This window comes from Xenopus laevis, chromosome 6S (genome assembly GCF_017654675.1).
Source record: "Xenopus laevis strain J_2021 chromosome 6S, Xenopus_laevis_v10.1, whole genome shotgun sequence".
Taxonomy (NCBI): domain Eukaryota; kingdom Metazoa; phylum Chordata; class Amphibia; order Anura; family Pipidae; genus Xenopus; species Xenopus laevis.
In genome coordinates, this window is record NC_054382.1 from 51,485,714 (window position 1) to 51,507,563 (window position 21,850).

A 21,850-nucleotide genomic window follows, 5' to 3' on the forward strand; every position below is an offset into this window, starting at 1 on the left:
CAATTGCAAATGCCCTGTGTGCCATAGGTCCTAAAGTCTTAGTAAGTAATTTGCACTTATCTGTATGAAAGAACCAATAAAAAGTTGTGTTTACATTAAGCTCAGATTTTGTTGTTTATGTACACTGTAAGAGAAAACTAAAGTTATAGTAAAATACTGTTGAGTCCTTTGGTGTCATATGTATTAAGCATTGCAATAAATGCCTTTTAAGTCCTGATATCCTAGAAAAGTATTAAACTGCTTTGAAAGGTTGTATGTTTTAATCTGTTACTCTGCTTTATTTCTTCATTCTTAGAGGTGCTGTAAATGTAATAAAGTCTGCATATTTTGTGCATTGAGGATAAAATGAATTTGTATGAGGTGCAGATTGAGCAGATAATTGAAGACTGAGGCAGAAGAAAGTCAAATATATCATCCACCATATTTTGTTTCTTAGGAGCGCCAGCTCTCTTGGGAATTGCTTTGATCTTTGATTAAGATCTCTCTTTGTCTAGAAAGACATGGTAGAACTGACTTTAACATTAGATTACAGTTTGCTATAGTGATATCTGCCAATTGCAACCCTCACAATTATCAAATCTAATCAGCTTCTTTCTATACTGAGAAACCCTCTGTTCCTTTTGTACATGTTTCTTGATTAGTTTTTTTAGGCCATGTTTTTATACTGTAATATACCATATTGAAAATGTAATATATATTACTACAATTAAAGTGTAAATAAAAGATTAACTAGAAATGTCATAACTACCAAACATTTAAAAAGTCCTTGACTAAAAATGTTGCTTGTCTATTATTTATATCCATCCCTCTTGTTTTAATATGCTATCACACTGTGTGTATTTCAATTCTCAGCATTAGTATGTAGTGTAAGGCTACTATCAAGTAAAATACTGGATAGGTGGCAAACCTAAAGTCTTTTTTTAATCTGGGTTTAATAGGACATAAAGTAAGATTGAGCCAAACATAAACTTTCATTTTGCAGAACAATTCATTTTACAACTCAGAATAATCTGTTATACTTCCTCTGAAATATTAAATAGGAAAAATGGATTTCCTGTATTTTGGAGCTTTCTGGATAATAAAGCCATAGCTCCAATAAATACATGTAAAATATACTATGAACCAATTGTATATTTCTTTTGTACAACTAAAATGGATTATGTAGATGAATTAATTATTTACAAATCTGTCATAATCTGCCTTTTTCTTTTAGGCCTTCTGCATTAGCAAGCAGCCCAACATACCCAGATCTCCCATTCATCCGGATATCTCCACACAGAAATCCAGCCAGTGCATCTGATTCCCCATTCGGCCCTCCTCATCCTTACATCAGTCCTTACATGGACTACATCAGATCTCTCCACAGCAGCCCCTCACTGTCTATGATTTCGGCTGCTCGTGGACTTAGCCCAACCGATGGTGAGTTTTGTCTTGTGTCTGTCTAACTATTTTTCATTGACTTCACTTTAGAGAAAATCGATTTGTTCAGTTGCACTTTATTGTATAGTTTCAGTTAACTGTTCCTTGGTCACCTCTGTATTTGACATATATGGGTTCTCTGTGAATACATGTCTGTTAATGACTCTGATCATATTGGAGCAATGGACATGCATCCTAATCTGTAGTGTGGCAACACTAAGGGGATTGTTTAGCAATACTTGCATAAGTGTTTTTCATTAAGATCAGCTGGGAATTGCAGTCTATTCCTATATGCTTACTCATGTTTCATAGCACCGAGCCATGTTCCCAGCCTTAATAAACACTCTTTGTTCCCATGGGGCTCTGAAATTAACAGAGAAAACCCAGTTCTGAGTTTCATCAACTGGTTGAGGAAATACAGCAATTTTTTGCCCATCTATTATGATTTGTTTTTCTGCAGAAGGTTGTTCTGAATCAAAGAAAGGACTTTTATGTTATAATAATAAGAATACTGAGGCAGGAGGACAATGTTAGTGCAGCAATTCTTGCTCCTTGGTTTTAACTGTGACCCTTTTTGTCTTGGGGATTGGTAAGCTTAAATGTTTAGGTGGAGTGGTTACTGTTTGGCTACGTCCTCATTTTCCATACTTGTCTAAGGTGTCAAGCATCATTGCGTAACTTAGTAGTGATTTGTGAATGTATTAGCCAGACGTGGAGTCACAGCGAAATTCCAAATTTCGTCATGTGTAAATTTTTTTCGCAAAACTGCTGGAAAAATTTGCAGCAGATAAATTTGCTGAGAAAAAAACGCTCATTGACTTTAATACATTAGGACAAAAAAAGTTGCCATAAGAAAAAAAAACGGCCATTGACTTTAATGCATTTGGACAAACAAAGTTGCCATATGAAAAAATGCCCATTGACTTTAATGCATTAGGACAAAAAAAGTCGCCATAAGAAAAAACACCCATTCGCTTTAATGCATTTTGAGTATGAGAAATGTTGCACGTAAAAACGCTAATTGACTTCAATGCATTTCATGAATTTTTCGCCATTTTGTTCATTTTTGGGCAAAGCGAAATGGGCCAGATTCGCTCATCACTGTATCTTAGGTTACACTTTGCTTTTGGAACTGAGCACAATTTGTTTAGAAATAACAGATATGAGTATATAAATTTGTAGCAATTATAGCATCATTTGTATACAGATGGAGAAGAATCTGTCCAGTTGCAAGCTGAAATCTTTTTCTCCTGCAGTGCAACATGCTGGTGTTGGTGCTGCTGAATATTACCATCAAATGGCACTGCTGGCTGGACAGCGAAGCCCATATGCTGATATTATTCCATCCCCTGCAACTGCTGGTGCCGGAGCTAATGCCCTTCATATGGAATATCTTCATGCCATGGAGAGTAAGTATAAGATCCTTCAGTTATTGCATGTCAGGCTGACTTAAATGAGAACTTCAGTTACCTTGCTCTCAAACTCTTACTTGATATGGTTATTACTCTTACTTTATATGGTTATTACAGGTACAGTATGGGACATGTTGTCCAGAATGCTCGGGACCTGGTGATCTTTTCATAATTTGGATCTTCATACCTTAAGTCTACCAGAATAATAAGTAAACATTAAATAAACCCAATAAGCTGTTTTTTCTTCCAATAAGGATTAATTATAACTTAGTTTGGATCAAGTACAATGTACTGGTTTATTATTGCAGAAAAAAAGAAAAAAAACTGTAATTTTGGATTATTTGGATAAAATGGGGTCTTCTGAGTTTTCTGGATAACGGGTTTCCGGATAACAGATCCCATACCTGTACAAGGAAATTACAGCCTTTTTTTGTAATGTGGCTAATTTGATAAGTGCCAGTTTTTAGCAGTGCAGTTGCCAATAGCAATTAAACAAGTAAGGGGATGGCTAGAAGTGTAGATTGGGGACATGGGAATACTTATCTCAATGCACCCCACATGAATACAGAGGTGTCAAATGCCTGCAGCACTGTGTTCATTGGGAAATGCAGGTTCTTGCGCTCTATTAAAGAGCTAAGCAATGGTTCATCTAAATGTTTATTGCAGAATGTATTATTTATGCATTAGATCCTAATGTAGTGTTGTGTCAAGGGAAATCTGCAGCATTAGGATTTTTGTGTCAAATATTCAATAAGTGGTTAATATCAGTTTTTCAGTCTTTCTCTGTATGTGATGATACCACTGTGATTTCAGTCAGTATATTATTACTTACATTCAGGTTGTCATAAAAAATAAGGTTTCTACCTTATTTAAAATCACATTTTTAAGCCCTAAGAAATTTAGATGTTATGTATTTGAAAATAATTACTAGGTCCAGAGGAAACCTAAATAAAGCTTATGTAACAAATAGCTGGACCATTGCAAATAAAGTTGGTTTTGTTAATCATATAAAAGTTATCTTTGTTTATACCTGTCTCCTTAAAATACAAGCAGAGAAAAAAAATTCAATATAAAGTCCGTGGTATCCATTGGCCCGATTACTTTCTGGGAGAGATTCCAAAGTCAAACAGCTTCAGAAGCAAACCTTGTAGGAGCTTCAAAGCAATACTGAGGATATGTTCAAATATGCTTTATTGTCCTATTATTATTAGACATTTCCAGCTAAGACATTTATCATGCTCCTGACTAGAATGGGAAAAGCAAAGGCAAATGTAGAGTGAGTTTAATCATAAGTTCTTTTGGCCAGAGCACTGGCATATTTGGCATGGTTTCAGATATGTTCAGCAGTACGAAATGTTTGCAGTCTTTATTTTCCTGTTTTTTGTATTGCACAGACCACATATAGAACCAATTGCACCATTGCATACTTTGTTTTTTAGTTCTATGCTTGTTATTTAAAAATTACGTTCCCTTCTACAATACAGAAATGTGTTCAAACTTTCATAACCTGGCAAATTTGTAAAATTGGCATGGTGATTAGGGGGTGTAGTCCAGAAATTGCAGTGCTACTCACGGCACAACTTTATGTCCTGCTTTCTGTTTTTCAAATGTTGTGAGATATGTTGAAATATTTCTAACAAATTAACAAAGCAAGCAAGTATATAATGCCAGAACTGAGCAGACAGGAATTCATCATTGTAGCATTTGTTTTCTACTTTATCTGTTGATAAACGTTCATATTGTATTGAGACTGATTTTTTATCATCATCATCACTGGCCATAATGATGTAAAAAAAAGCATGTCATGATTGCATCTTTTTTTGCATAAAAAGCTTGTGACCTAAACCCTGTTAAGATAAGAAAAGACCAATGAAAAGAAACACCTGATGCTCGATCCTCAAGTAATAATAAATGAGACCATCAGTATTTCAATGTAACTTTTACTTTCAGTTAAAAAAATTATGTTTATTTGATTATTGCCATTAAATTATGGATCACTTATGAGAAAAACAATTGTTGACATTGCTGAATCAGCCATGTCTCTAGTGGGAAACAGCATCTGGAGATCCTCTGCCTCCTCATACCTACTATATAGCTCTCCACAAACCTTAAGATCAGCTCATTTGGCAAGTTTGCTGATAAATATCTGCTGATTTTTGGCCAGATATAGAGTCTTGCAGCAGGTCAGGTATCAGTAAGTACCCGCAGAATACCCACAAAGCAGTGGGGATTTGACTGAAATATCCTTCATGTCCCCACTGTGCAGATGGCTCATGCTGGAGCAGGTTGGGTGGAATTACATAAGGATAAGAAAGTGGTTAAGTGGGTGCGGGTCAGGCTTAGGGTAAGTGGGTATGGGTTGGGAGCAGATGTAAAAAAAAACAGAACTAAGTAGGTCTCAAGCCAGACATACATTGAGGAGGCAGTTGGGGAGAAACTGCCAATTTGGTCTGAACTGATAAGACCTTTCCATTAAAACAGTAATTGGACATAGAAGTTTAAGTACAAGAAAAATCCAAGGTTTATTTTAATTCAGAGAAAAGTAAAATGTAACTTCCATTCAAAAATCCACGAGCATCCATTATGCTGTGACGTTTCCATAATGAAGAATTTTAAACAATTGGTCGATTTCACAAAATGAAGGCCCTCACAGGTCACACAGCCCTTCAAAACTCGTTAGCTAAAAATCTGCTCGCAAATGATGTTACCCTTTCAGTGTGAAACCCAATAAAAATTGTCCTAACTAGTCTCTTGTAAACAGTAAATTAATTATTGTAAAATAGGGATAAAGTGCCTTATCATTCATCGCCCAAAAAATACAAGCATTTTAAACTGACAGAATGCTAAATCAACAAAAGAAGATAATATTACTAAGGAAATCAAATTACGGCATGTTCTTTTCATATCACACAATCTTCGTTGCTTGAATAAAAAAACAGTTATTCATCTTAAAGCTTTATTCATTTCACAGAGCCATAACCCAAATTACATTATTTATAAAGCGATGTTGACTTGATGTTCGTTAAATTAGTAAATGAGTAAACTTTATTCAAACATCATTATTAGGCAATTTTGTATTTTTTAACTGATCTATATCATTATGAAGGGAAATAAAAAAAAATCTGTGTGTTTTAGCTTAGTATTGTCTTTTTGCTTGGTATACCTTTTGAATCATTCATTTAGGGGGCCAATTCACCAAGCTCGAGTGAAGGAGTGAAGGATTCGAAGTAAAAAAACTTTGAATTTCGGAGTGTTTTTTGGGCTACTTCTACCATCGAATGGGCTACTTCGACTTCGAAAAATCGTTCCACTATTCAACCATTCGATAGTCGAAGTACTGTCTCTAAGAAAAAACTTTGACCCCATAGTTCGCCATCTAAAACCTACCGAACCCAATGTTAGCCTAAGGGGAAGGTCCCCATAGGCTTGCCTAAGTTTTTTTGGTCGAAGGATAATCCTTCGATCATTGGATTAAAATCCTTCGAATCGTTAGATTCAAAGGATTTAATCGTTCGATTCGAAGGATTTAATTGTTCGATCGAAGGATAATTCCTTTGATTGTTCGATCGAACTATTTGTGCTAAAATCCTTCAACTTCGATATTCGAAGTCGAAGGATTTTAATTCCCAGTCTAATATCGAGGGTTAATTAACCCTCGATATTCGACCCTTGGTGAATTTGCCCCTTATTGTTACATTTTATTATTTAATTTTATTTCTTGTAAAGCGCCATGGGATATATTTACGTTTGGAGAGTGCTATTAATAAGTAAGGGAGTGCCCTGTCTACTTTGTGCTCAATAAATCTTTTGCAGTAAAAGCTGCTGAATTGTGTGCTCCATCCTACTTCCATTTTGCAGTGCCCTGTCTACTGCCAGTCACTTCATATTTGTCTATTTAGCAGGGACCTCTGTTCCTCTTGTATAGAACAGTATTTGTATGTAATTTCCATGTTTAATGTAACAATCGTCAATGATATATATATATATATAGATATATATATATATATATATAGATATATATATATATATATATATATATATATATATATATATATATATATATATATATAACCAAAGGAATGGTGCACTCCGTAGACAAAATTAATAACTGGGTGCCAGCATGGGAAATAAGCAGTGAAAAAGGATTGCAGCACTCACAGGGTTTTAGTGAAAAAACAAAAAATGTTTTATTATTAAGCCTCAACGTTTCGATCCCCCACAGGGATCTTCGTCAGGAGCAAAAACAAACAAACATCCAGCACCCACAACCCCCCAGAGGTAATAAAGCCTTGAAATGGCGCCAAAATCTGTTGCTAGGCAACCATACAGGTGTCAGTGAAAGTGCTCAAATCTATTGGCCAGTGATATAATCTAAAAGGCACATGGGGAAAAATGTAACAGCAGGGTGAAACGCACAAAAAAGATTAAGAGAAAAAGAAAACAAAAAGAAAACAACAGCGCAGTACTGTGAGTGCACAGTGTCAGTATGTAGGCCACTCCCCCAACTCCTATTCTAACTGTCAGTGCGTGTCAAATGCGGGCCTGGCGACCTATCACTGAGCAGCGGTGGGTGTATACTATGCTTCTACCGGGTCTCTGTACTTCTGCATTATCAGTGAGCATACAGTAATTAAGACACGACCGCTGTCCAAGCGGTTCTGAGTGTCACTTATCCAGCCCAGCCATGGAGTGTGTGGTATTCAGGACACGATCGCTGTCAAAGCGGTTCTCAGTGTCGCTGCACAAAAGTTTAAGGAATTAGAGGGTAAATAGACTCCAGGCCCGTCATCGGGGTAAAGGATTACTGTTGGTACACATCAGTACTCCCACTTGCGGTGGGGGATGGTATGCCCGGCGCTGCACCACTCCGGCAAGGAGTGGGCGGCTATCAGATACACAGAGTACTTTGACCACAACCCACATGCTACTGTGTTGCTAGGACCCGTCACGTATGGAAACACATAGGAGTCTAGTGGCTACTGGTCGGTCCGGCGCCCCAGTACTGCGTAGGGTTAAAAACACAGATAACAGGACAGCACATGGACAATAGGAAAGATGGGGGTAAAGGGATGGAGGAAGCACAAAGAAATGTTTCGATAGAAATCATAAAGCTGAAGCAGATAAAGATAGCTACAAATGTAGCTAGTAAGCTTGTCAGAGAAAGTCTTATTAATATATCCATATCGCCATTGTCCAGAGTTATGTACTTAATGATATAAGCTATCCCCATATAGAAGTTCAATCCAAGGATTCATATAAGGCAGCCAAGAGGGAGAGTTTCGTTCAATCCACGGGGAGCTACTGTGTCTAGGCGATATATCCATCTCGACTCCCGTCTAAGGAGGGCCAAATCTCTGTTGCCCCCTCTCGCCAGAGGGGGTTGGTGATCGATCGCCATACAACGGAAAGTGGGTAGGGTGTGGCCCATTTGTAGAAAATGTCTTGCCACAGGTTGTTTAGCGGTTTTTTCTTTTAGGGCTTTACTTATAGCTGACCTGTGGTTTGCGATCCTATCCTTCAGTGGTGTAGTGGCTTTGCCTACATAATAGAGGCCACACGGGCAAGTTACAATGTAAACCACAAACGATGTGGTGCAAGTCAAGCGATACTGTATTTTTATGCGTTTTCCAGTATGTGGGTGGGGGAAGTCTTTGCCAGTAAGCATAGATCTACACGTCGTGCAGTCAGGGCACCGGTAGCACCCCAATTTCTGTTGACCCGAGAGTTAATTCGGGGCTTCCTTAGTTCTGTTCATTAAGTCAGTTTTCACCAGAATATCTTTCAGGCTACGATTCCTGCTGTGGCCAAACATAGGTGCTGGGGCATGGTGTAGGGAAAGTGTTTCGTCCATGGCGATAATTGGCCAATTTTTTTGCACACACTTCTTTAGGTCCTTGGACAGATGTGAGTATGTGGTGGTGAAAATTAACTGTGTATTCTCTGATTTAGTAACATGCGGTTTTTCACTTATCAAGTCCTCCTGAGTATGTGTTAGGGTTGCTGGTGTAAGAGATCCTCATTATAGCCCCTGTCTAGAAAACGTGTGAATGTCTCTCGAAGTTGTAACAGTGTCTTTTGAGGATTACTGTTGTTGCGTATAGTCCGTAAGAATTGTGAGTATGGGATGGCTCTGGAGGTGGCTGGTGGGTGGTCTCTGCTACCATGCAAGATCGTATTACGATCCGTTGGTTTCCTATACAGACTGGTACCTAAGCCCTGTTCTGTCTTAAATATCAATAGGTCCAGGAACTCAATGCTATGGTTATCAAAATTCAGTGTCAGTCTGATAGGGGTGTCAAGTGTATTGAGTTTTTCCACAAAGTTTAGCAAGGACACAGAGTCGCCCTTCCAAATAAACAGCAAATCGTCAATGTAGCGTAAGTATAAAATGATATTGTCCCCAGTCCAAGTGGCAATGTTTTCTTGTTCATATTGTAACATAAATAAATTAGCATAGGAAGGAGCTAGGGCACTTCCCATTGCTGTCCCAGATACCTGTAAATAAAAGGTATTTTCGAATCTAAAGTAGTTCCTAGTTAGTGTTAATTCTAACAACTGTAATAGGAATTCTGTTCCTAGCAGCGACCACCCACCAGCCACCTCCAGAGCCATCCCATACTCACAATTCTTACGGACTATACGCAACAACAGTAATCCTCAAAAGACACTGTTACAACTTCGAGAGACATTCACACGTTTTCTAGACAGGGGCTATAATGAGGATCTCTTACACCAGCAACTGCAGAGGGCCCTAACACATACTCAGGAGGACTTGATAAGTGAAAAACCGCATGTTACTAAATCAGAGAATACACAGTTAATTTTCACCACCACATACTCACATCTGTCCAAGGACCTAAAGAAGTGTGTGCAAATAAATTGGCCAATTATCGCCATGGACGAAACACTTTCCCTACACCATGCCCCAGCACCTATGTTTGGCCACAGCAGGAATCGTAGCCTGAAAGATATTCTGGTGAAAACTGACTTCGTGAACAGAACTAAGGAAGCCCCGAATTGGCTCTCGGGTCAACAGAAATTGGGGTGCTACCGGTGCCCTGACTGCACGACGTGTAGATCTATGCTTACTGGCAAAGACTTCCCCCACCCACATACTGGAAAACGCATAAAAATACAGTATCGCTTGACTTGCACCACATCGTTTGTGGTTTACATTGTAACTTGCCCGTGTGGCCTCTATTATGTAGGCAAAGCCACTACACCACTGAAGGATAGGATCGCAAACCACAGGTCAGCTATAAGTAAAGCCCTAAAAGAAAAAACCGCTAAACAACCTGTGGCAAGACATTTTCTACAAATGGGCCACACCCTACCCACTTTCCGTTGTATGGCGATCGATCACCAACCCCCTCTGGCGAGAGGGGGCAACAGAGATTTGGCCCTCCTTAGACGGGAGTCGAGATGGATATATCGCCTAGACACAGTAGCTCCTATGTGTTTCCATACGTGACGGGTCCTAGCAACACAGTAGCATGTGGGTTGTGGTCAAAGTACTCTGTGTATCTGATAGCCGCCCACTCTTTGCCGGAGTGGTGCAGCGCCGGGCATACCATCCCCCACCGCAAGTGGGAGTACTGATGTGTACCAACAGTAATCCTTTACCCCGATGACAGGCATTTACCCTCTAGTTCCTTAAACTTTTGTGCAGCGACACTGAGAACCGCTTTGACAGCGATCGTGTCCTGAATACCACACACTCCATGGCTGGGCTGGATAAGTGACACGCAGAACTGCTTGGACAGCGGTCGTGTCTTAATTACTGTATGCTCACTGATAATGCAGAAGTACAGAGACCCGGTAGAAGCATAGTATACACCCACCGCTGCTCAGTGATAGGTCGCCAGGCCCGCCTTTGACACGCACTGACAGTTAGAATAGGAGTTGGGGGAGTGGCCTACATACTGACACTGTGCACTCACAGTACTGCGCTCTTGTTTTCTTTTTGTTTTCTTTTTCTCTTAATCTTTTTTGTGCGTTTCACCCTGCTGTTACATCTTTCCCCATATGCCTTTTAGATTATATCACTGGCCAATAGATTTGAGCACTTTCACTGACACCTGTATGGTTGCCTAGCAACAGATTTTGGCGCCATTTCAAGGCTTTATTACCTCTGGGGGGTTGTGGGTGCTGGATGTTTGTTTGTTTTTGCTCCTGACGAAGATCCCTGTGGGGGATCGAAACGTTGAGGCTTAATAATAAAACATTTTTTGTTTTTTCACTAAAACCCTGTGAGTGCCGCAATCCTTTTTCACTATATATATATATATTAAAGTTTGGATTTTAGTGGTTTTAGAGGTTTTTGAATTTGTTGAAAAGTTCTGATTAAAAAAAGTGCTGAGTGATGCACTTAAAATTTCAAAAAACTGGAAAAATCAAGTTTTTCACGTAAAAATTTGAAAATCTCTAAAAGTCCAAATTGTTTAAAGGAATTGTGTTCAACGAGTGTGAGCATGCGTGTGAACGAGCATGAGCACGTCTGCGAACTGGCACACAGACGTGCACATGCGTGCTTGAACAGGCACTCACCACTGTGGGGGGGGGAGGCATCAGGGAAGGTTTGCACCCTAGGCATGTTCCTATTCTGCCTACCCCTAGTTCCGGCCCTGGCCAAACACTTTTCCAAATAAAGGGGTTTCTCTTTTTCTTGTTGCACCACGGTTTATTATGATCATGGATTGTTATAAAGAGATTACTAGGCACCTCCAGCATTTACAAAGAATATCATTGCAATGTCTGTAGCAAACGGACATCACACATGTTATGCTTAAAATACTAATTCAAACACAAATAAATATACACTCAGTTTCAATATTTTACAAAGAGGTTTTATATTATAGGGACATCCTTAAACATAATCTTAAAGGGAAACTATCGCGGAAAAAAATTATATATAAGCTTCAGCATACTGAAAAAGACACTTTCTAAATACAATCAATTAAAAATTCTGTACTGTTTCTAAAATAATAATGTTCATTTTCATGATACCTCTCTCAGCATCTGTTTCTCTTCATTCCCTCTTAATCCAGGAGTTGGGTGTCAAATTTTCATTGACAGTTAGATACAATATATCTTATAGTATATCTTATAGGGGGTTCCTTTTACCTATAAGATGTATTAGAGTTTACTCTATTAAAATCACCAGACATCATGGGGCAAATTCACTAAACGACGAAGCGCCTAATGCTAGCGTGAATATGTCAGCGTAGCGCATTTTCGTTAATTCGCCGATTCACTAACGGACGCTGGCGTAAATTCGCTAGTGTTACTTCGCACCCTTACGCCTGGCGAATTTGCGCAACAGACGTAACTACGCAAATTCACTAACACGCAAATTATTCTGAACGCTACCTTTTACGCCAGACTTCCTTCGCCACCTCAGACCAGGCGAAGTGCAATAGAGTAGCTAGGGATTGCTTCAAAAAAAGTTAAAAAATTTTCTAAGTCCCAAAAAATCATTTTTTATGGGTGATAGGCTGAAAAAGATTGAAAAATGTTTTGGGGCTACCCTCCTTCCCCCCTACATTTCCTAACTCATGGCAACTTAACTACACAGTGGGCACATATGTAGGGCAAAATAAAAATTTTATTTGCTGTTTTGAAGGTTTCCCAGGCTTGTGTAGTGCTGATACATATACCTCCATTATAACTTATATTTGGCGCCGTATGCAAATTAAGCATCGCTAGCGTAACTTTGCTTTGCTTGGCGAATTAACGCTAGCGCAACCTTACGCTTCCCCTGAGCGCAACTTCGGATTTTAGTGGATTTGCATAGCGCTGGCGAAAATACGCCTGGCGAAGTGCGGGGAATCGGACGCTGGCGCAATAACGAATCTTAGTGCATGTCCCACCATGTCTCTCTACATGCAGGATTTGTGCAAAAATCAGTTATTTTGTTAGATTTTGTTTGTACTGGAATCAGTTAGTGAGCTCTAATTTATCAGCTAGAAAGGAAGCCCCCCATAAGATGTATTGGTTCTAACTGTCAATGAATATCTGACACCCAACTGCTGCAAGAAGACAGAATACAGAAACAGATGCTGAGAGAGGAATAGTGACGATAAACTTGATTATTAATAATTGATTGTATTTAGAAAGCTTCTTATTTTAGTATGATGAAGCCTATATTAAATTTTCATTTAATTCAATAGTTCTCCTTTAAAAAATAAAGTCAAAATCAACAAGGACATGTTGAGCTAAATATGCAGCTAAAGTTTGAGCCATCTGCAGGTAAATAACTAGTTTTTGAGTTTCATGACCATATAAAGGAACAAGGTTGTGGGCATCCTTCCTTTTTGCACATTATTGATAACTAGAATGATTTGTAATAACCTTATATTTAAAAGTAATGGGTATGTAATATATTAGAATAATCATGATTCAAGGACTAATAATAAATGATGATCTTATCAGTGCCATTTTCATACCCTCACAACAGTGCCACAAGGTGAGATTTGTACAGTACTGTATGTAGAACACAATGTATGTATATTTGTATTTCTACTTATGTACATAACTATACAGAAGAACAATAAATTGATAGATCAAATGGGGCAAGTAAATAATAAATACAAAATACAGTTACATTTAGAATTAGGTGCTAAATGTTAAGAGACAAGTGGGAGAAGGGCACTGACCTTTAGAGATTGCAATCTTTAGATATGAAGCATCCCACACAGATATCATTGCCCCAAATCCCCCCTCCCCCTTTCACAACTTGCAAAGGATTTAAAAATAGAATTTCCCCTTTAGAAATAAATGTAGTCATATGAAAAACAGAGATGTTTGGAGAAAGGCAACATTATCAAGCATGTGTATATATCTTTTATTTACGTAGCACTCCCGGTATATGCAGTACTGTATATTTTTTACAATCATTCAATTTGAGAAATTACTTTGTTGCAGCTATGTCTGTTTGAAAGCTACATTGTTTTATAATGAATTAACAAAAAACTGATTCTCATAGTTTCTATTTTGAAATAACACATGTATCAATTTCATGAACACTCTTGCCTCAGCAATTATGCCGTACAACACCATTAATCATCTTTTGGATGATTTAGAGAGTTGCATTGTTGTATTGACAAAAATCCTTGGAGTGAGCATAATCATATAGTGTGATATATGCCCAAAATGTGAAAAGTCTGCTCTGAGCACACTTGTGATGTCAGTAGAGTGAGGTAAAGGCACTAAGAATCTTACCATCTGATTAAGTATACCCCCCTCCTTTTACAATAGTAGTTCATGTAATAGGGCTTTTGCTAAACATACTTATTGTCTATTGTTTTAAATAAGAATTACAGGTATATCTAATATAAGAAATTCTAAAAAATAAACTGGACTTGCTGAGTAATCATTGAAGACTTTTCACTACTCACACATCCATTCATCCAACACTTCACACATCCATTCATGCAACTCTCATAAGTAGCACTTGTTTCTAGGAGTTGCATGACACATTGGTAATCCTTAATTAGTGTCTAGTGATAGATTCAACCCCTACCAATAAGATACTGTAGATGATTGACTTAAATTAAAGTGCAATGCGTGCCTGTTCTTTTAATTCATCAACGATAATATATGAAAACCAATCACTTCCTGAATCAATTAATTCCAAGCCAATTCATAAATAAATAAATATAAAGTGCAAATTAGTGCATATACCCAATGACTGCTGCCCAATTAATGGTAACAACCAGTTTATTGACAATTCATGATTGGACTCCAATAAATTAAGTTAAAAAATACCAAAATTCATTAGGAAGTGCCCAAAGTTTGTACCCAAGTGCTTATATAAAAATTGATGTTTTAAAATAAAGTGCCAAGCATACAATTATCTATGACTAGAAGATAAGTTCATGAGAAAGTTAAAATCTAATTAATTATGACCAAGGATTGGGTAAAAGTCAATCAGAGAGCTACGGTCTTGAGAAAAGATAGAAGGATATAATGAAAAAATAGAGAGTGGAGCTGTCCCAAAATTAACTGCCTATTAATCTCTAAGACTGGGACACCACAAAGAGGAGGCAGGACAGGATAACCAGGACTGTGGCCTTGTATATTAGCTTGCCCTGATCTTATTGGAGACTAAGATAACCTAAAGAGCCACAAATCACTGGCCCCTTAGAATGGAAATACAGCTTTATCAAGGCGTAATGGACGGTAATCTCGCGAGAGCGCCTGATTGACGCAATATGACGCCAAAAACGGAACTTATTTTAGGCGCGCATCCACAGAGACCGTCCATTACGCCTTGATAAAGCTGTTAAGCGAAACGCGTGTTGGCGAGCTTCTTAAATTCTCTGGTTTTTAAACAAACTTTTAACAACTTATTATCTTTGGGTTATTTAATTGGGCCTGGTTCATCTACCGGTGCTACGGTCGTCTTTTTATCTACGCAATCTTCTTTCCATTCTAAGGGGCCAGTGATTTGTGGCTTTTTAGGTTATCTTAGTCTCCAATAAGATCAGGGAAAGCTGATATACAAGGCCACAGTCCTGGTTACCCTGTCCTGCCTCCTCTTTGTGGTGTCCCAGTCTTAGAAATTAATAGGCAGTTAATTTTTGGGACAGCTCCACCCTCTATTTTTTCATTATATCCTTCTATCTTTTCTCAAGACTGTAGCTCTCTGATTGACCTTTACCCAGTCCTTGGTCATAATTAATTAGATTTAAACTTTCTCATTAACTTATCTTCTAGTCATAGATAATTGTATGCTTGCCACTTTATTTTAAAACATCAATTTTTATTTAAGCACTCATTTAAGAGTCCAATCATGAATTGTCAATGAACTGGTTGTTACCATTAATTGGGCAGCAGTCATTGGGTATATGCACTAATTTGCACTTTATATTTATTTATTTATGAATTGGCTTGGAATTAATTGATTCAGGAAGTGATTGGTTTTCATATATTATCGTTGATGAATTGAAAGAACAGGCACGCATTGCACTTTAATTTAAGTCAATCACCTATTTTATTGGTAGGGGTTGAATCTATCACTAGACACTAATTAATTATAATTGACGGGATTTCTTTCTATTATCTTAATTTTTTGTTCACTGATTTTCTGACGGTTGTCAGCCCCTGACTTTGAGAATTTGTTACTTATTGTGATTGAAGAGTTCTTTCCTTTCAATACATTGGTAATCCTATCACAGTAACTACACAGAATCAACACCTCTGTACATTTCATATGTCACCTCTTTGAAGAGTAACAATATGCTATTGTGATTGGATTAGTGGAAGAGTTTATACGCCGAGAACTTCCCACACCAGTCAGTTGAACTGAAGAAGCTGCTCGGATGAGTAGTGAAACGTCTTCAATGATTACTCAGCAAGTCCAGTTGCCCCATGTCTTTTAGGTGTAGAAAGATAGGCAAGTCTTGCCCTGTAGATTTCGCCCTCCTATGCTGAGCCATTCGTTGGTGAGCAGTTGTTTTGTCTCCCCAATGTATAGATCAGTGCACTCCTCGCTACACTGGACTGCGCATACCACATTGCTTTGTTTTTTTTTTAGGTGTTGGATCCTTTGGGTGTACCAGTTTTTGTCTGTGTGTTGCTAGGTTTGAAAAACACAGGGATGTGGTGTTTGTTGAAAATCCTCCTGAGTTTCTCTGACACTCCAGCTACATATGGGATTACTATGTTTTGCCTACTATGTGTCTCCTGGCGTTATTTCTTTTGGTGTTCCTGTTGGGCTTGGTTGCTGCTGTTTTGACAAAGACCCAGGCAGTCTGGGTAGCCACATGCTTTCAAAGCTCCTCTGAGATGTTTATGCTCTTTGTCCTTGGACTCTGTATCAGTTGCTACACATTTCAGCCTGTGGATTCTAATGACACCCAGTTTGTGTTCCAGTGGGTGGTGGGAACTGAACAACGGATATTGATCCGTACGAGTGGGCTTCCTGTATACTTCCATTTTCAAGTTACCCCCCCCCCTTTTGGATGCATATCAAACAGTCCAAAAAGGCAAGTTTGTTCCCATGGACATCTTCCAAGTTACTGTCCACTGAGTTAATGTGTTCTGTAAAGGCCGCCACTTCATGGATCTGATTTTAACCCAAGTGGTGACAGGGAGCTCCGCAGGACTTCTCTGCATACTGTAAATAGTTTATATATCAAATAATAGATCAAATAAAGTATCCAACCAGCTCTTTGGTGGGCCTTTCTTGTAATTCTTACTTTTTTTTTTTTTATCAAATCCTTATCTATAAGGGGGTAATTTATTAAAGTCTGAATGCCAAAAACTATAAAATGTTAATTTTTAGTTAAAAAAAAACTGAATTTTTTCGTGAATTATTATATCCCGAGGATGGAAAAAGTCAGAATCTGAAAATCCGGCATCTCAGACCTGCCGAAGTTGTATATAAATTAATGGGAGACGTCCCAAAAATATCCTAATCTGTACTGGGTTTTGTGCAATAATCTGAAGTCATTGTGGTTTTCCGGCAAAAATCCAAAAAAATTGAGTTTACGGGCAGAATATCAACAATCCGAATAATTTCACACATTTTTTGGTTTTCCCCGTACAGGAAATTGTCCGGAAAATTGTATTGATAAATAAGGGGAAATAACCTGTGTGGATTTGGTCAGAGTATATTTCAGAAATAAATTAGATGTTTTCAGATTTCGATAACCCCCTAAGTGTTAATAGCACCATATTATATTTTGTATATTTAAATGTTATATTTCAGCACATAAATGTTATTGCTAAGTTATTCCAAACACACAAATAATAGTACATCAGACTTCCAGAGAGTTAATTGTCTTAAAATTCTGACACTAAAAATACAATGTGGCTGTGATTAATATAAGGCAGCGTGTAACTCAATAATGAAGTGAGTTTTTTTTTCAACCCATTCATTTACCCAGAAAAGGAAGGGTTTGTTGGTATTTAGGTTTGAGCACTGTCTCATGGCTTGTTCTGAATTAATGATGAGAATGTCTTCAAAGCCGTCAGATTCATAAATCACCAGAAATGAGAGGGCTAATACATAGAAGTCTTATCCTTTTGTTTAGCTATTTATCATGTTGCTTGCACATTAATAAACAGAGTTCCCCTGAGGAAAACTACAGGATGATACATTTTTCTTCCTAGTTTTCCTCAATTGTATCCAGTAGATCACAGGTGGAAACTGAAGGCTATTGTCATAACCAATAACTGTTTTGAGTCCTATCTGTAGAAATCTGGAGCTCCTCTGTAATAACATATTTTATCTATAAAGCACTTTTTTTTTACATCTGTACATTTAGAAAACTCTTGTGGCAGAATCCATGTAGTCCCTTTTTGGGCTTAAGGATTTATGCAAGAAAAAGGGCCCACATTTATTATAACTAAAAACTGCATTTTCTAAATATGTATGTATAATGCATGACATGTTTAAGTTTAGAAGTAACTTGAAATTTCTAAGACTATGTAAAGATACCGCTCTCCTAATATGTTAATAACAATTTAGGGTGTATGTATATGGGAGAAGCAGTTTTTAAAAGAGTGGGAGGATTTGGGATATATGTGCAAGAGCTGTAAGGCTGCCCTGGTACATTTTGAAATTTCAGTATCAGGAAACCTGACTTCTGTTTACAGTAGAACCCAGATTTTATGAACCCAGATTTTATGATTTCCCAGAATTAACATCTTTACTTGCAGTCCCATACAGGTAAGTGGCATCTTATTTATTCTCTGGATTTTACCTTTTCCTGGAATTGATGCTGTTTTTATACCACACCTTGGGAAATGTAAAATTGCGGTTCTACTGTATGTGTAAATAGAAGTGAGCTATTTGATTTATTCTTCAGTTCTTTTCATTGGTTAAGATGGCTTAAATAATTCATCCAGTCAGCAACAAGAATATGTAGCTAGTTTGTTAACCTGCTCAAGAAACTGAGGTTGGTACAGGTATGTGAAAGGCCATCTCTCATAGACTCCATTATAATCAAATAATCCACATTTTTAAAAATGATTTCCTTTTTCTGTGTACTAATAAAACAATACCATGTACTTGATCCAAACTAAGATATGATTAATCCTTATTGGAAACAAAACCAGCCTATTTGGTTTATTTAATGTTTACACGATTTTCTAGTAGACTTAAGGTATGAAGACCCAAATTACGGAAAGATCTGTTAATCGGAAAACCCCAGGTCCCGACCATTCTGAATAGCAGGTCCCATACCTGTATAGGTCTCTATAACAGGGGTGTTTGGATGAAGTCCTATAATATTATGCCATTACCATTCAAGTAATAGAAAATGTGCAGTAGCAATAATTTTGGGTGTTTATTCACAGGCTCACGTTTTCCCAGTCCCAGACTGTCAGCACGGCCAAGTCGCAAGAGAACACTGTCTATATCACCTCTTTCTGATCATAGCTTTGATCTCCAGACAATGATTCGCAATTCTCCAAATTCTCTTGTTACTATCCTTAACAACTCCCGCAGCAGCTCATCTGCTAGTGGCTCTTATGGACATCTAGCAGCCAGTGCCATCAGGTAAGATCAGAATAATAATTTTAGACTATAATTTATTAACATAGTAATGCAATTTGTATGTTTCATTAAAGACCATCTTGTAGAATTAGTGTTGTTCTCCTCAAGAAAGAAAATCAGCAGATATAGCATCACAGAATACTATTTATATCAACTGGGAAACAGGGCATTTGAGAAGTGTTTATAACTTGTAGCAGGCATCCTGCTTCATATATAAATTATATATAATATTCATACTTTTGGCTTTGTTCTTGCTAAATATTCTTGATATATCATCAAGCTTGGAGCAAAGACATTATGTTTGCATACTTCCATCTTCATTAAAACTTTTACAGTGTACTTATATGCAGTGGCAGGTGGAATTTGGTCAGTGACATAGGAATTGTGACCTATTCAGACTAAAAACATATATATTTTTCTCTGCACTGTTTAAGGGAAAGAGAATAGGAAAAAGAAAGATATCAAACTATATAGAAAACAGGGGAAATCATGGAAGATGTTTAGCTAAGAATCAAACAGCTGCTTCTGGGTACATTCCACAGCTGTGACTAGAAACTGTGTGACCTTGCTAGTATGAGTTCCACAAAGTTTGGTTTTTATTACAAAGCCTTTATTTTTTTTATTTCCCAGTTAGTAATTTAAGACTTTACATCCTAATGAAATTACAATGCAGTTTACCGACCACATGAAAGGGGTTGCTGCCATTTCTATATATCTTTGACATGGAAGTTATTTCTTTGCTGTACATTCCATGCAATGCCATTTTGCTGTCTGAAATTAATCCTATGTGCTTGAGCAGCAATGTTAGCAGTGAGGTGGTTTGACGTTTTTGTGTGGGGGATTCATTAGCACTGGGCAAGTATGGAATTTAGTGAAATTGCCAAACCATAATTCTGAAAGACAAACAACTTTTGATCAGTAAATGTGATTTAAAATATAACAAATGCAAAAATGGAATGTTAAGTGTAAATCTAATCTCCTAAGTTTAAAGAAATGCAGGAAATTGATTAAACAAGTCACAGTTCTGCAATTTTTTGTTTCTTTTTAAAGCAGCTGCCGAAAAGCCCAATTGGGGCATTGAATCTGAGTTTATATATTGTTTTGCATACAGCAGCTGTCATCAATGAACGTGAAGCTGTCTAGTATATCTGAGAATGGCATAAGTTTCTAGCATATATGGGAATGCCATACAGTAAGAATGGCTTTTGTGGTCCCTTGAAAACAGTGGTCAAGAACTATGCAGCTCAGAGGATTCTGCTAGCATGCACATTTCTATAGGTTTTTTTTTGTCCCATAGTGTATTTATTTCTGTTCCGACAAAACAAAAGCAAAACTAGATTGCAGATTAGGCATGTGATATGTAGGTACAAGTATGGGATCCGTTATCTGTAAACCCGTTATCCAGAAAGTTCAAATTACAGAAAGGATGTCTCCAATAGACTCCATTATAATAAATTAATCCAATTTTTTACAAATGATATCCCCTTTCTCTGTAATAATACTACAGTAGCTGGTACTTGATCCCAACTAAGATATAATTAATCCTTATTGGCAGCAAAACCAGCCTATTGGGTTTATTTAATGTTTACATGATTTTCTAGTAGACTTAAGATATGAAGATTCAAATTACAGAAAGATCCATTATGTGGAAAACCCCAGGTCCCACGCATTCTGTATAACAGGTCCCATACCTGTACTGTAAGTGTACAGTGGTTACAATTATACAAGACACCATGATTGTAGAGACTCGATTTTCACATTTTAGAGAAAATGTATTTCTCTAAAATAAAGTCTAAAAACCACAAAAACTCTATGCAAAACTTTAACAAGTAAAAGCTTTGTAGAAGTCAATGGGAGCTTTTTTGATCCAATTGTTTCATCTTCAGTCCATTCAAACGTTTAGAGGTTTACAGATATTTTTTCTTACTAATTGCCTGAAAAACGTGGATGTTAAGAGGTTCAGTGTTTTTTTCATTTGTGCTTTTTCTATTTCATTGTTTTAATAACTTTCATAGCATTCATGGTTTTAGAGAAACTCAGTTGGTTTTTGAAAGTGCTTTCAAAAATCTCTAAAACTATGAAAATTAGAATTTTGATAAATAGGCCTCCCCATACTACTAAGAGTTTCAGAGGAACCGTATATCGTTTGCGTACAGGTAGTGTTCCTGTGTTCCATGCTTACTGTGCCTACATCTGCAGGGTGCTTTTTCTGACCCAGAAAGCCTCTGGTGAATTGCTTTGTAATTATTTTGGATCAGAAACAGCAGCCAGCAGGTAGGTATGATCCAGAGTGTATGGAGGACAGGAACACTATCACCATAAATCTAGAGTAAATCAGAGATGAATGACGTGAGTAAATGCATGACATGGAACAGCTTTTTCCATTTCATTGGAGAAAACAGTATTCATCTGAAACACATTCTGTTTCTTCTTAATCACTTTATGTTCAATGGAAGCATCTGGCTTCCTTAAAAGTTACAGCAGTTCATTTATTTAACCTTTGAATCTGTCTGTA

General features: G+C 37.5%; 1 protein-coding gene across 6 annotated transcripts in view; it reads left to right on the plus strand.

Moving 5' to 3' along the window:
- Positions 1-21,850, plus strand: part of gli3.S (GLI family zinc finger 3 S homeolog) — a 165,332-nt gene that overhangs the window by 102,998 nt on the left and 40,484 nt on the right. For all 6 annotated transcript variants that reach the window (XM_018269358.2, XM_018269355.2, XM_018269356.2 and 3 more), the window contains 3 exons: positions 1,214-1,419; positions 2,676-2,828; positions 19,137-19,338. In XM_018269358.2, coding sequence (XP_018124847.1) covers positions 1,214-1,419; positions 2,676-2,828; positions 19,137-19,338 — 561 coding nt within the window. The remainder of the gene's footprint in view (positions 1-1,213; positions 1,420-2,675; positions 2,829-19,136; positions 19,339-21,850) is intronic.